This window comes from Oncorhynchus tshawytscha, linkage group LG06 (genome assembly GCF_018296145.1).
Source record: "Oncorhynchus tshawytscha isolate Ot180627B linkage group LG06, Otsh_v2.0, whole genome shotgun sequence".
Taxonomy (NCBI): domain Eukaryota; kingdom Metazoa; phylum Chordata; class Actinopteri; order Salmoniformes; family Salmonidae; genus Oncorhynchus; species Oncorhynchus tshawytscha.
Window position 1 is genome coordinate 22,238,752 of NC_056434.1, and position 14,822 is coordinate 22,253,573.

At 43.8% G+C, this 14,822-nt stretch overlaps 1 protein-coding gene across 7 annotated transcripts in view; it reads left to right on the top strand.

The window, feature by feature from the left end:
- Nucleotides 1–14,822, top strand: part of LOC112252249 (A-kinase anchor protein 13-like) — a 180,438-nt gene that overhangs the window by 34,949 nt on the left and 130,667 nt on the right. For all 7 annotated transcript variants that reach the window (XM_042323078.1, XM_042323076.1, XM_042323079.1 and 4 more), the window contains exon 2: nt 17–60. In XM_042323078.1, coding sequence (XP_042179012.1) covers nt 28–60 — 33 coding nt within the window. In that variant the 5' untranslated portion in view covers nt 17–27. The remainder of the gene's footprint in view (nt 1–16; nt 61–14,822) is intronic.

Genomic DNA, 14,822 nt, shown 5'->3' on the forward strand with positions numbered 1-14,822 from the left:
CCTCTTCTCTCCACAGTGTCCAGTGTCATGAAACTAAATCCACAGCAAGCTCCGCTATATGTAAGTATGCCATTTTAATCCAAAATCGTATTTCTGTCTGTGGTGCATCTGGGAAATGGATTCAAACCATTAAAACCTATTATGGTTGCTGGAATACATGTTCTATAGATATTAAAGAGTTCTGTTTTTGTGACACGTAAATTAAATATTGACATTTTCATTAAAGGAACCTAAGAATAAAAGAGAGAAATGTATTCATAATATAGATGGTACATAGAATGTATGTGTAAATAACATTGGTTTGAGTGAGTGATAGAGTCTGTCTGTGCTCTGTGACAGTGAGGGCCAGTGGGCCGAGTTATATTGCTGCCCTGGGTAATTGCATGTTGGTGTTTTGCTTGGGTTAGAGCATGTTTAATTAGATTTACACAGTGCATGTGGTGCCCACATTTCAGAAGGGTGGCCGGGTCTCGAGACATAACACTGTTATTAGATTATGTGGGTTACTGTAACTTGTTATACTGTTTTAAAACATGCAGGTGGTACCTCTCATTAAAGCTCGTTGTCCATGTTCAAATCAAATCAATGTTTACTTGTTACGTGCGCTGAATACAACAGGTGTTACGGTGTTTCACCTTACGGTGAAATGCTTACTTACAGGCTCTAACCAATAGTGCAAAAAGGTATTAGGTGAACAATAGGTAAGTAAAGAAATAAAAACAACAGTAAAAAGACAGTGAAAAGTAACAGTAGCGAGGCTATATACAGTTGTGGCCAAAAGTTTTGAGAATGACACAAATATTACTTTTAATATAGTCTGCTGCCTCAGTTTGTATGATGGCAATTTGCATATACTCCAGAATGTTATGAAGAGTGATCAGATGAATTGTAATTAACTGCAAAGTCCCTCTTTGCCATGCAAATGAAACCATCTCCAAGATGGCGTAGCAGTCAGACGTCTTTGTCCTGTCGTGTCCCTTGTATATATCGTTTTACATCTTTTTTGTCGCATTTCCTTTAAAATATTTTGCTAAACTTCAACATCTAAATACTCTCCTGCAACCCGCCTCACCCAATGTGGCGTGGATCTGCTTTTTTTTCCTAAAGTATTTATATTTACTTCGGATCCGGAATCCCTCAACTGAAGCTAGCCAGCTAACTACAAGCTATCAGTCAGCAAACCATTGCCAGCGGTCATCAGCTAACCTTCAGCTCGGAAAGCTCTCGTCAGTTCGAACAATGTGACTCTAACCAGAGCATAACGGACCTGTTATTTTCATCCCCGGATTCCTACCGCAAACTGAACATTTTCATCTGGATCTTCATAACTAGCTAACCGCAATCCCGGATGACTACTCCTGGCTAGCGTTTCCATCCCAGAGTAAGCACCAATTAGCTTGAAGCTAGCCCGACCAGGGCTCCTGTGCTACCACCGAAGTATACTCCTGGGCTACAATATCCGGACCCCTTCTACAGCCGGTACGGGGCATGGAACCCCGCAGATCCCCTACGACTGGAATACCGACATAATCTGCCCGAGGATTCCAACAGGCCCCTCAGGCGCGACGCCCGCTGAAGGCCCTAGAGCTACTTGGAACCCTACTAATTCCATGACTGGTCTATCGACGTCACCGCACAAAGAGGCAAAAACAGACTCACCCCCATCGCGACTTCCCCCAAAGGCTAACGTTCTAGCCCCTGCTATCTGCTTGCTTGCTAACCCGGTCTGCTAACTGCTAGCTTGCCTGCCCGGGCTGCTAACTGCTAGCCTTTGCTAACTGCTTGCTTGCTAACCTGGTCTGCTAACTGCTAGCCCCTGCTAACTGCTTGCTAACCCGGCCTACTAACTGCTAGCTTGCCCCGGTCTACTAGCTGCTAGCTTGTTTAGGCCCGGCCTGCTAACTGCTAGCTTACCTGCCCGGTCTGTAACTGCTAGCCCATGCTAACTGCTTGCTTGCTAACCCGGCCTGATGACTGCTAGCTTGCCCCGGTCTACTAGCTGTTAGCTTGTTTAGCCCCGGCCTACTAACTGTTAGCTTGTTAGCCTGCTAACTGTCTGAATCGCCGTGTCCCCAGCCAGCCCAACCACTCACTGGACCCATATGTTCACTTGGCTACGCATGCCTTTCTCTAATATCAATATGCCTTGTCCATTACTGTCCTGGTTAGTGATTACTATCTTATTTCACTGTAGAGCCTCTAGCCCTGCTCAATATGCCTTAAACAACCATGTTGTTCCACCTCTTACATATGCGATGGCATCACCTGGTTTAAACATCTCTAGAGACTATATCTCTCTCTTCATTACTCAATGCCTAGGTTTACCTCCAATGTACTCACATCCTACCTTACCTTTGTCTGTACACTATGCCTTGAATCTATGCTATCGTGCCCAGAAACCTGCTCCTTTTACTCTCTGTTCTGAACGTGCTAGACGGCCAGTTCGTATCGTCTTTAGCCGTACCCTTATCCTACTTCTACTCTGTTCCTCTGGTGATGTGGAGGTTAATCCAGGTCCTGCAGTGCCTAGCTCCACTCCCACCCCCGAGGTGCTCTCATTTGTTGACTTCTGTAAACGTAAAAGCCTTGGATGTTAACATTAGAAGCCTACCCCCTAAGTTTGTTTTACTCACTGCTTTAGCACACTCTGCCAACCTAGATGTCTTAGCTGTGTCTGAATCCTGGTTTAGACACAGCTAACCTTTCAACTGACCTGAGCCCTAGGACCATGCCCCAGGACTACCTGACATGATGACTTCTTGCTGTCCCCAGTCCACCTGACCGTGCTGCTGCTCCAGTTTCAACTGTTCTGCCTTATTATTATACGACCATGCTGGTCATTTATGAACATTTGAACATCTTGGCCATGTTCTGTTATAATCTCCACCCGGCACAGCCAGAAGAGGACTGGCCACCCCACATAGCCTGGTTCCTCTCTAGGTTTCTTCCTAGATATTGGCCTTTCTAGGGAGTTTTTCCTAGCCACCGTGCTTCTACACCTGCATTGCTTGCTGTTTGGGGTTTTAGGCTGGGTTTCTGTACAGCACTTTGAGATATCAGCTGATGTACGAAGGGCTATATAAATACATTTGATTTGATTTGATTTGTTTAGGAAATCCACCAAAACCCCTGAAATCTCCATTGCTAACTGTAACAGACTGGAAGCTTCAAAAGGAGGGTGGTGCATGGAATCATTGTTATTCCTCTGTCAGCCATGGTAACCTGCAAGGAAACACCATCATCATTGCTTTGCACAAAAAGGGCTTCACAGGCAAGGATATTGCTGCCAGTAAGATTGCACCTAAATCAACCATTTATCGGATCATCAAGAACTTCAAGGAGAGCTGTTAAATTGTTGTGAAGAAGGCTTCAGTGTGCCCAAGAAAGTCCAGCAAGCGCCAGGACCGTCTCCTAAAGTTGATTCAGCTGCGGGATCGGGGCACCACCAGTACAGAGCTTGCTCAAGAATGGCAGCAGGCAGGTGTGAGTGCATCTGCACGCAAAATGAGGCTTTTGACTTTTGGAGGATGGCCTGGTGTCAAGAAGGGCAGCAAAGAAGCCACTTCTCTCCAGGAAAAACATCAGGGACATACTGATATTCTGCAAATTGGACTGCTGAGAACTGGGGGTAAAGTCATTTTCTCTGATGAATCCCCTTTCCGATTGTTTGGGGCATCCGGAAAAAAGCTTTTTCGGAGAAGACAAGGTGAGCGCTACCATCAGTCCTTTTTATGCCAACAGTAAAGCATCCTGAGACCATTCATGTGTGGGGTTGCTTTTCAGGCAAGGGAGTGGGCTCGCTCACAATTTTGCCTAAGAACACAGCCATGAATAAAGAATGGTACCAACACATCCTCTGAGAGTAACTTCTCCCAACCATCCAGGAACAGTTTGGTGATAAGCAATGCCTTTTCCAGCATGATGGAGCACCTTGCCATAGGGCAAAAGTGATAACTAAGTGGCTCGGGGAACAAAACATCGATATTTTCGGTCCATGGCCAGGAAACTCCCCAGACCTTAATCCCATTGAGAACTTGTGGTCAATCCTCGAGATGGGTGAACAAACAAAAACCCACAAATTCTGACAAACTCCAAGCATTGATTATGCAAGAATGGGCTGCCATCAGTCAGGATGTGGCCCAGAATTTAATTGACAGCATGCCAGGGTGGATTTCAGAGGTCTTGAAAAAGAAGGGTCAACACTGCAAATATTGACTCTTTGCATCAACTTCATGTAATTGACAATAAAAGCCTTTGACACTTATGAAATGCTTGTAATTATACTTCAGTATTCCATAGTAACATCTGACAAAAATATCTAAAGACACTGAAGCAGCAAACTTTGTGAAAATGTATATTTGTGTCATTCTCAATACTTTTGGCCACGACTGTACAGTAGCGAGGCTATAAAAGTAGCGAGGCTACATACAGACACCGGTTAGTCGGGCTGATTCAGGTAGTATGTACATGTAGATATGGTTAAAGTGACTGCATTTTCGATGAACAGAGAGTAGCAGTAGCGTAAAAGAGGTGTTGGGGAACGGCACACAGTGCAAATAGTTGTCACGATCGTTTGTAGAAAAGGACCAAGGCGCAGTGTGATTACAGTTCCACATAATTTATTAAAGTGAAACTAATAAACAAAACAAGAAACAAACAACGAACCGTGACTACAGAGTTGCTACGTGCACTAACTCAAAACAATATCCCACAACCCACAGGTGGAAAAAAGGCTACCTAAATATGATCTCCAATTAGAGACAACAATACCAGCTGCCTTTAATTGGGAATCATACAAAATCACCAACATAGAAAAACAAAACAAGAATACCACATAGAAATAATAAACTAGGCTAACCCCCAGTCATGCCCTGACCTACTCCACCATAGAAAATAGAAAATAAGGACAATAGTCCGGGTAAGGACAATAGTCCGGGTTACCTGTTCTGGAGTCTTATGGCTTGGGGGTAAAAACTGTTGAGAAGCCTTTTTGTCCTAGACTTGGCACTCTGGTACCACTTCCCATGCGGTAGTAGAGAGAACAGTCTATGACTGGGGAGGCTGGGGTCTTTGAAAATGTTTAGGGCCTTCCTCTGACACCACCTGGTGTAGAGGTCCTGGATGGTAGGCAGTTTAGCCTGATGTACTGAGCCGTATGCACTACCCTCTGTAGTGCCTTGCGGTCGGAGGCCGAGCAATTGCCGTACCAGGCATAGATGCAAACAGTCAGGATGCTCTCGATGTTGCAGCTGTAGAACCTTTTGAGGATCTCAGGACCCATGCCAAAACTTTTAGTTTCCTGAGGGGAATAGGCTTGGTCTTGATCTTGGTGTGTTTGAACCATTCTAGTTTGTTGGTGATGTGGACACTAAGGAACTTGAAGCTCTCAACCTGCTCCACTACAGCCCCGTCGATGAGAATGGGGGCATGCTCAGTCCTCCTTTTCCTGTAGTCCATAATCAACTCCTTAGTCTTGGTTACGTTGAGGGATAGGTTGTTATTCTGGCATCACCCGGCCAGGTCTCTGACCTCTTCCCTATAGGCTGTCTCGTTGTTGTCGTTGATCAGGCCTACCACTGTTGTGTCATCTGCAAACAAAATTATGGTGTTGGAGTCGTACCTGGCCATGCAGTCGTAGGTGAACAGGGAGTACAGCCACCTGGGGGCGGCCCGTCAGGAAGGCCAGGATCTAGTTGCAGAGGGAGGATCCTTAGCTTAGTGATGAGCTATGAGGGAACTATGATATTGAACGCTGAGCTGTATAGTCAATGAATAGCATTCTCACATACAGTAGGTGTTCCTTTTGTCCAGGTGGGAAATGGCAGTGTGGAGTGCAATAGGGATTGCATCATCTGTGGATCTGTTTGGGTGGTATGTAAAATTGGAGTGGGTCTAGGGTTTCTGGAATGATGGTGTTGATTTGAGCCATGACAAGACAAGCACTTCATGGCTATGGGCATGAGTGCTACGGGTTTGTAGTCATTTAGGCAGGTTGTCTTCATGTTCTTGGGCACAGGGACTATGGTGGTCTGCTTGAGACATGTTGGTATTACAGACTCAATCAGGGACATGTTGAAAATGTCAGTGAAGACACCTGCCAGTAGGTCAACACATGCCCAGAGCACACGTCCTGGTAATCCGTCTGGCCCCGCAGCCTTGTGAATGTTGACCAGTTTACAGGTCTTACTCACGTCGGCTATGGAGAGAGTGATCACACAGTCGTCCGGAACAGCTGATGCTCTCATGCATGCCTCGCTCTCATGCACGTGTTGCTTGCCTCGAAGCGAGCTTAGAAGTGATTTAGCTCGTCTGGTAGGCTCGTGTCACTGGGCAGCTCGCGGCTGTGCTTCCCTTTGTAGTCTGTAATAGTTTGCAAGCCCTGCCACATAAGACGAGCGTCGGAGCCGGTGTAGTAGCTCGTCTGGTAGGCTCGTGTCACTGGGCAGCTCGTGGCTGTGCTTCCCTTTGTAGTCTGTAATAGTTTGCAAGCCCTGCCACATAAGACGAGCGTCGGAGCCGGTGTAGTATGATTCATTCTTATCCCTTTATTGATGCTTTGCCTGTTTTATGGTTCATCGCGGGGCATAGCAGGATATCTTAAAAACTTCCAGGTTGGAGTCCTGCACCTTGAAAGTGGCAGCTCTACCCTTTAGCTCAGTGCGAATGTTGCCTGTAATCCATGGCTTCTAGTTGGGGTATGTACGTACAGTCACTGTGGGGACGACGTCCTCGATGCACTTATTGATAAAGCCAGTGACTGATGTGGTGTACTCCTCAATGCCATCGGAAGAATCCCGGAACATGTTCCAGTCTGTGAAAGCAAAACAGTCCTGTAGTTTAGCATATGCTTCATCTGACCACTTTTTTTATAGACTGAGTCACTGGTGCTTCCTGCTTTAATTTTTGCTTGTAAGCAGGAATCAGGATGATAGAATTATGGTCATATTTGCTAAATGGAGGGCATGGGAGAGCTTTGTATGCCTCTCTGTGTGTGGTGTACTGTTGATCTAGAATTCTTTCCCTTCTGGTTGCACATTTAACATGTTGATAGAAATTAGGTAGAACTGATTTATGTTTCCCCGAATTAAAGTTTCCGGCCACTAGGAGCACCACCTCTGGGTGAGTGGTATCCTGTTTGCTTATTTCCTTATACAGCTGACCTGAGTGCGGTCTTAGTTCCTGCATCTGTTTGTGGTGGTAAATAAACAGCCACCAAAAGTATAGCTGAAAACTCTCGAGGCAAGTAGTGTGGTCTGCAATTTATTAAAATATACTCTACTTCAGGCGAGCAAAATCTCGCCTGAAGACTTCCTTAGATTTCGTGCACCAGCTGTTGTTTACAAATATGCACAGACCCCCCCGTCTTACCGGAGTGTGCTGTTCTATCTTGCCGGTGCAGCGTATATCCCGCTAGCTGAATCTCCATGTCGTCATTCAGCCACGATTCCGTGAAACATAGTATATTACAGTTTTTGATGTCTCGTTGGTAGGATATTTGTGATTGTACCTCGTCTAATTTATTGTCCAATGATTGCACATTGGCGAGTAATATTGACGGTAACAGCAACTTACCCACTTGCCGTTGGCGGATCCTAACGAGGCATCCTGCTCTGTGTCCTCTGTGCCTGCCTCTTTTCCTTTTGCAAATAAATGGGATGTTGGCCTTGTCAGGTGTTTGGAGTATGTCCTGTGTGTCCTGCTTATTGAAGAAAAAAATCTTTGTCTAATCCGAGGTGAGTGATCGCTGTCCTAATATCCAGAAGATCTTTTTTTTGCCGTAAGATACAGTTGCAGAAACATTACGTACAATATAAGTTACAAATAATGTGAGAAAAACACATAATAGCACAATTGGTTGGGCGCCCGTAAAACTGCTGCCATTTCTTCCTGCGCCATTTTATTTTTCCTTGTTCACCTTGCCTTTGTTAGGCTAGGCTGTCTGGTCTAACTTTACATGGACAGATGATGGCCATATGTGTCTGTGCTGTTGGTGAGGTTCTCACCGTATATTCTTGGTCATATCCAAGTCTGCTCTGTAAACATGGTTCCGTGTTGCTCATATCCCAGAACAGAATGTGGGGGTTAAATAACTTAAAGGTTTGCTTTGACTTTGCTAAGTGGCTTTTTTTCTCCAAAAACGTCTAAACGTGTTGATGCATCCAGGCAGGGAGTTAAAGGGATACTTAGGAATTTTGGCAATGAGGCCCTTTATCTACTTCCCAAGAGTCAGATGAACTCGTGGATACCATTGTTATGTCTCTGCGAGCGGTTTGAAGGAAGTTGCTAAATAGCGCTAGTGCAATTGCTAACCAGCGTTAGCACACTGAACGTCTATGGGTATCTGGATGCGAACTGATAGCCATATCATTGTGCTAACGCAAGTTAGCATTGGCTCGCAAATCTACCTCCAACTTCCTTCATACTGGACACAGAGACAAAAGTTCATCCGATTCTGGGGAAGTAGATTAAGGACCTCATTGCCAAAATCCCGAAGTATTTAAAATATTTAAAATAAGGGCTTCAAGTTGCCATTGGCTCCCTAAGCAGAGCACTCAGTGTAAGGAGGTAGAGAGGGGGAAGGAAGAGGTTGTTGCTGTGTGATGCGTGGCCCAGCGGTGTCTGATTTCAGGGAGCAGCCACATGAAGAAGGGGATCAGCTGGGCTCAGTGCACACAGTTAGGCTTGGGATCTCCTCTCCTCCTGGCATGAGCATGCTCAGTCCTCAAACAGGAAAACCAGGGCCTTCAGATATAGAGTAGGAAACCCAGGGCCTTTAGACATATAGCAGGAGCCGGCGGAGTCAGCTGTGTCCAAGCAGCACTCTAGATGTGGTTTAGGATTATATATACAGTTGAAGTCAGAAGTTTACATACACTCAGGTTGGAGTTATTAAAACTAGTTTTTCAACCACTTCACACATTTCTTGTTAACAAACTATAGTTTTGGCAAGTCGGTTAGGACATCTACTTTGTGCAGGACACAAGTAATTTTTCCAACAATTGTTTACAGACAGATTATTTCACTTATAATTCACTGTATCACAATTCCGGTGAGTCATACGTTTACAAACACTAAGTTGACTATGCCTTTAAACAACTTGGAAAATTCCAGAAAATTATCTCATGGCTTTAGAAGCTTCTGATAGGATATTTGACATAATTTGATTCAATTGGAGATGTACATGTGGATGTATTTCAAGGCTTACCTTCAAACGCAGTGCCTCTTTGCTTGACATCATGGGAAAATCAAAAGAAATCAGCCATACTTATTTTCCACCATAATTTGCAAATAAATTCATTAAAAATCCTACAATGTGATTTTCTGGATTTTTTTTCTCATTTTGTCCGTCATAGTTGAAGTGTACCTATGATGAAAATTACAGGCCTCTCTCATCTTTTTAAGTGGGAGAACTTGCACAATTGGTGGCTGACTAAATACTTTTTTGCCCCACTGTATTTGTAGTAATAATTCAGCAACTCAGAGTAGTTTTATTATGAGTATGAATATGACTTTTTATTTATTCATTTTTGTATGGGTTTCCAAGTTGGATGACCTCATAACTAATATTTGTAGTAACAGAGAAACTTGTTTAAGTTACTGACTAATATTTGTTTTAACAGTGAAACTTGTTTGCCAACAAATAAATGACTGATATAAACTCAGCTAAAAAAAGAAATGTCGCTTTTTCAGGACCCTGTCTTTCAAAGATAATTCGTAAAAATCCAAATAATTTCACAGATCTTCATTATAAAGGGTTTAAACATTGTTTCCCATGCATGTTCAATGAACCATGAACAATTAATGAACATGCACCTGTGTAACAGTCATTAACACACCAACAGCTTACAGACGGTAGGCAATTAAGGTCACAGTTATGAAAACTTAGGACACTAAAGAGGCCTTTCTACTGACTCTGAAAATCACCAAAAGAAAGATGCCCAGGGTCCCTGCTCATCTGCGAGAACGTGCCCTTGGCATGCTGCAAGGAGGCATGAGGACTGCAGATGTGGCCAGGGCAATGAATTGCAATGTCCATACTGTGAGTTGTCTAAGACAGCCCTACAGGGAGGCAGGACGGACAGCTGATCGTCCTCACAGTGGCAGACCACGTGTAACAACACCTGCACAGGATCAGTACATCTGAACATCACACCTGCGTTATAGGTACAGGATGGCAACAACAACTGCCCGAGTTACACCAGTAACGCACAATCCCTCCATCAGTGCTCAGACTGTCCGTAATACGCTGAGAGAGGCTGGACTGAGGGCTTGTAGGCTTGTTGTGACGCAGGTCCTCACCAGACATCACCGGTAACAACGTTGCAAATGGGCACAAGCCCACCGTCACTGGACCATACAGGACTGGCAAAAGTGATCTTCACTGACGAGTCACGGTTTTGTCTCACTAGGGGTGATGGTCGGATTCGTTTTTAGCGTTGACGGAATGAGCGTTACACCGCAGCCTGTACTCTGGAGCGGGATCGATTTGGAGGTGGAGGGTCTGTCATGGTCTGGGGCAGTGTGTCACAGCATCATTGGACTGAGCTGGCTCTCAACGCTGTGTGTTACAGGGAAGACATCCTCCTCCCTCATGTGGTACCCTTCCTGCAGGCTCATTGCAGGTGCCTTAGTGGAAGAGTGGGGTAACATCTCACAGCAAGAACTGGCAATTCTGGTGCAGTTCATGAGGAGGAGAAGCACTGCAGTACTTAATGCAGCTGGTGACTAATCCAGATACTGACTGTTACTTTTGATTTTCACCCCCCACCTTTGTTCAGGGACACATTATTCCATTTCTGTTAGTCACATGCCTGTGGAACTTGTTCAGTTTATGTCTCAGTTGTTGAATCTTGTTACGTTCATACAAATATTTACACATGTTAAGTTTGCTGAAAATACACGCAGTTGACAGTGAGAGGACGTTTCGTTTTTTTGCTGAGTTTATATATACACACAGTACTGTCAAACGTTTGGACACACCTGCTCATTCAAGGGTTTTTCATTATTTTTACTATTTTATACATTGCAGAATAATAGTGAAGACATTAAAACTATGAAATAACACATGGAATCATATAATAACCAAAAAAGGTGTTAAACAAATCTAATAGAAAAAAATGTAGAAAAACCCTAGAATGAGTAATTGTTTCCAAACTTTTGACAAGAACAGTACATAAAAAATACATATGGCGGATTGGAAATGATACAAACAATTACATTGATAGAAGTCATAATCTATTTGCAATATTAAATCTGCCCCCCCCCCCCATGCCCTGGTGTATTGAGGTGGATCTGATGGCAAAGAGGGGATGCAACTCAATATTTGGAAGGTGTTCCTAATGTTTTGTACTTTCAGTGTATGTGCTGGTATCCTCATTAACAGAGAGGAAAGCAAACAGAACCTGATCACTCTGAGGATCCGATCCCAGCCTTACACTCCACCACAGATATTCTGCTTTCAGACGCAAGATCAGCTATTACAACTCTGATCTAATACATTCATACATACAGTCCTTACTTGGCCACAGATTTGTGGCCAGCTGGATTACCTAATTTTGCGACACAGCATTTACTTTCAAAACTCTACTTGGCTGATGTACTGACATCAGAGCCACTGACAAAGTCAATATTCCGTAACTTAAGCAGTGTTCTCTGGATGCATGCAACCTATCACTGTTTGTGCCTGTTGTGGTGGGTAAGGCTAAAGTACAGGATTCTGTCAGGAGACGGGAGAAAAAAAATGTTCAGTGTGCGGTGGCAGAAAGTATGCAGAAAACAAGGGATTTGATTTATAAAACATTCTCTAAGAGTACCTCTCCGACACACTGAGCCAGGCGTTGAACTAGACTAACAGCTACAGAGCAACGTGACTGAGATGTGCTGCAGTACTTGTGTATGTGGTCACTATTGGTTGCTTACTCCTGCCATGTGTCTGCTGTTTCCAGTCCATTACGTGACGTTTGTCAGCTTTTTATTCTAAATATTGAACAGAGAAGTGAACTCAAGTAACAACTCTGTTCTATAAGGAACACATAAGTTAAGTGATGTGTGAAGAGTTGATACACTTTGAAACACATGACTGTTTTGCCTCTGGTGCCCCACCCATAGAGGAGGAAGGAAGTAACTAGGCTACATTTGGAGAAGTTCATTCCATTTCTCTGTTTCTCTCTTTCTTTCTTCATCTCTCCTTGGCTCCTCACCTTCAACAATGAGACTGTAAGCTCAGAGTTAGCCCCCTGGTGTAGGGTGCTGGCTGTGGTGTAGTGTGAGTAGAGAAGTCAGGAAAGTATCGGGGCCGGGGCACACCTCACCATGCCAGCCACTCGTGACAGTACTCATTCCCCTGGTGCAGGGTGCTGGCTGTGGTGTAGTGTGAGTAGAGAGGTCAGGAATGTATCGGGCCGGGGCACACCTCACCATGCCAGCCACTCGTGACAGTACTCATTCACATATGCTGTGTGGCTGTGCTGTGGCTGGCACATGTACGCATAGGGAGGACATTTCAACTAGGGATCCTCATCCTGCACATAGCACAAGCACTCAAAAAAGCTCATTATTTTTCCAATATTGTGTGTTTGAACTTGTTTCTGACAGTAGAGGTTTAGGCTCTGTGTGATTTTAAGCCTACAGGGACCAACTCTGGTCATGGCCTTGGAGCTAAATGAGTCAGAGTAGTGGAGCAGTGTGGATAATTCAATCACATGTCCTGCACTAATGATTTGATGTAATTGTTGCAGACTGGTTAAGAACAAATGTAGGAACAGAGTACAGAGTCTGTGTCCTGACTCCAGTTCTCGTACAAAGCCTTGGAGAGTGTACTTTATGTCCTTGACGAGGGCCCTTGGAGTCATACAGCAGTCTCTGAATGAATAGGAGGACACAGGACACACATGTTAAGGCACACACACACTCTGGGCCCGAAAGCCACCCCGTCTTTGGTGTGAGGAGTGTCAAAGTCAGTCTGTCATTAGAAGTGCATCAGTAGGGTGCAGGCAGCCAGGAAGGAGCCCCTCCTTGGACTGTCTCTCTCTGGGGTTATTTCCAGTGAGCATTTAGGCCTACTTCTGATGTGGATATCTGGAACAGCATCACAAACAACCCAAGAATGCCTAAGAGCATACAATAAGAAGGCAAGGCAACCCACTCAGGACCCAAGGGCAGAGAAGTGGAAAAGTTGGAACCAGGGCAACGTATTATGGTGAAATTGTTTGATTAATTAGAATGTATGTTTTTGCGGGATATTCCAAATGCCTATATCGCAAGAATCACGCTTTTTCTTTATAGATGTTTTTATGAGCATTTATGTCCTCTTGTTTTCATGTTGTCTTTTTGGTCTGGTCTCCTTCGCTCCTTCTGTGCTGTGCGCACTTGCCAATTTACATCAGAGATCTGAATATAATGACGAGATGCTCATGTCTCCGCCCTAACAATGGGAGTCGTTGTCTTAAAGGTGGGAAGGCAGGCAACAAGCTTAGGTCCAAAATAAGCCCGTAGAAAAGTATTGGGCTTATTTTGGAAAGATTTTAGCGAGAGTGAAACTTCCCGCTTCATCTTTTCCTCTCTGTTCACACACACACCAAGCCCCTCCCTCTGCTACTCACAACAACAAAGATGAGAGATCACTTCTTCTTCCCTAACAAGTGGTTTCAACTTGCTATTTGCATTTGAGGTTTGGTCCAACAGAATCGGTCTAATGGATACTGAAACACATTGAGACATTATTTTACTTTAATAGAGAAGTTAAACCTTTCTGACAATACCTTATTTATGTCTCAACTTCTCAAATTGCGTGCAGAGAAGACACTAAAATGAGAGTGTCAATGAACATTGATTCTGGAAAATGTATGCTCAGTTTGTTGCGCGCAGTACCATGTACCGCTAGCAGAATTTTTGCCAAATGCTGTTATACTAGCTGTCTAGTCTGTGTTTTAAAAATGTGCAAAAAGCATAAAACACAATTATATAAGGAATTGGCAACTTGTTCTCATTAGGAGAAGTAAGGTAGGACACTTGATTTCAACATCTGAACAAAGGGGACAGACTAGCGTGCTGTTCAAACAGTTGGAGACAGACAGAATGTTGTGTTCATATTAATTCAACTGTTCTGTCTTGAGATATTTTTTTTATTTTTTATTTTTATTTATTTTTTATTTCACCTTTATTTAACCAGGTAGGCTAGTTGAGAACAAGTTCTCATTTGCAACTGCGACCTGGCCAAGATAAAGCATAGCAGTGTGAGCAGACAACACAGAGTTACACATGGAGTAAACAATTAACAAGTCAATAACACAGTAGAAAACAAAGGGGGGAGTCTATATACAATGTGTGCAAAAGGCATGAGGAGGTAGGCAAATAATTACAATTTTGCAGATTAACACTGGAGTGATAAATGATCAGATGGTCATGTACAGGTAGAGATATTGGTGTGCAAAAGAGCAGAAAAGTAAATAAATAAAAACAGTATGGGGATGAGGTAGGTGAAAATGGGTGGGCTATTTACCAATAGACTATGTACAGCTGCAGCGATCGGTTAGCTGCTCAGATAGCTGATGTTTGAAGTTTGAAATTGATATTAAGATTAGCTGGCTACTCACTAGCATGTGGGCTTGTGCTTGAGAGATTGTGTTAATGTTCTAGAATGCCTGCTACAAGAATTTGATCATTGTCAGGGAATGTGCATTATGCATGGATCTGGTTAAATTTGTAACAAAAAGCGTGTTTTCATAGACAGACTTGAAAGCCAGATCAGTGATTATTTCAAAAAAACAGGTGAAACTATTTTGATAAAATTAATAATCCTAGGTATAATTTCACAAACCTTG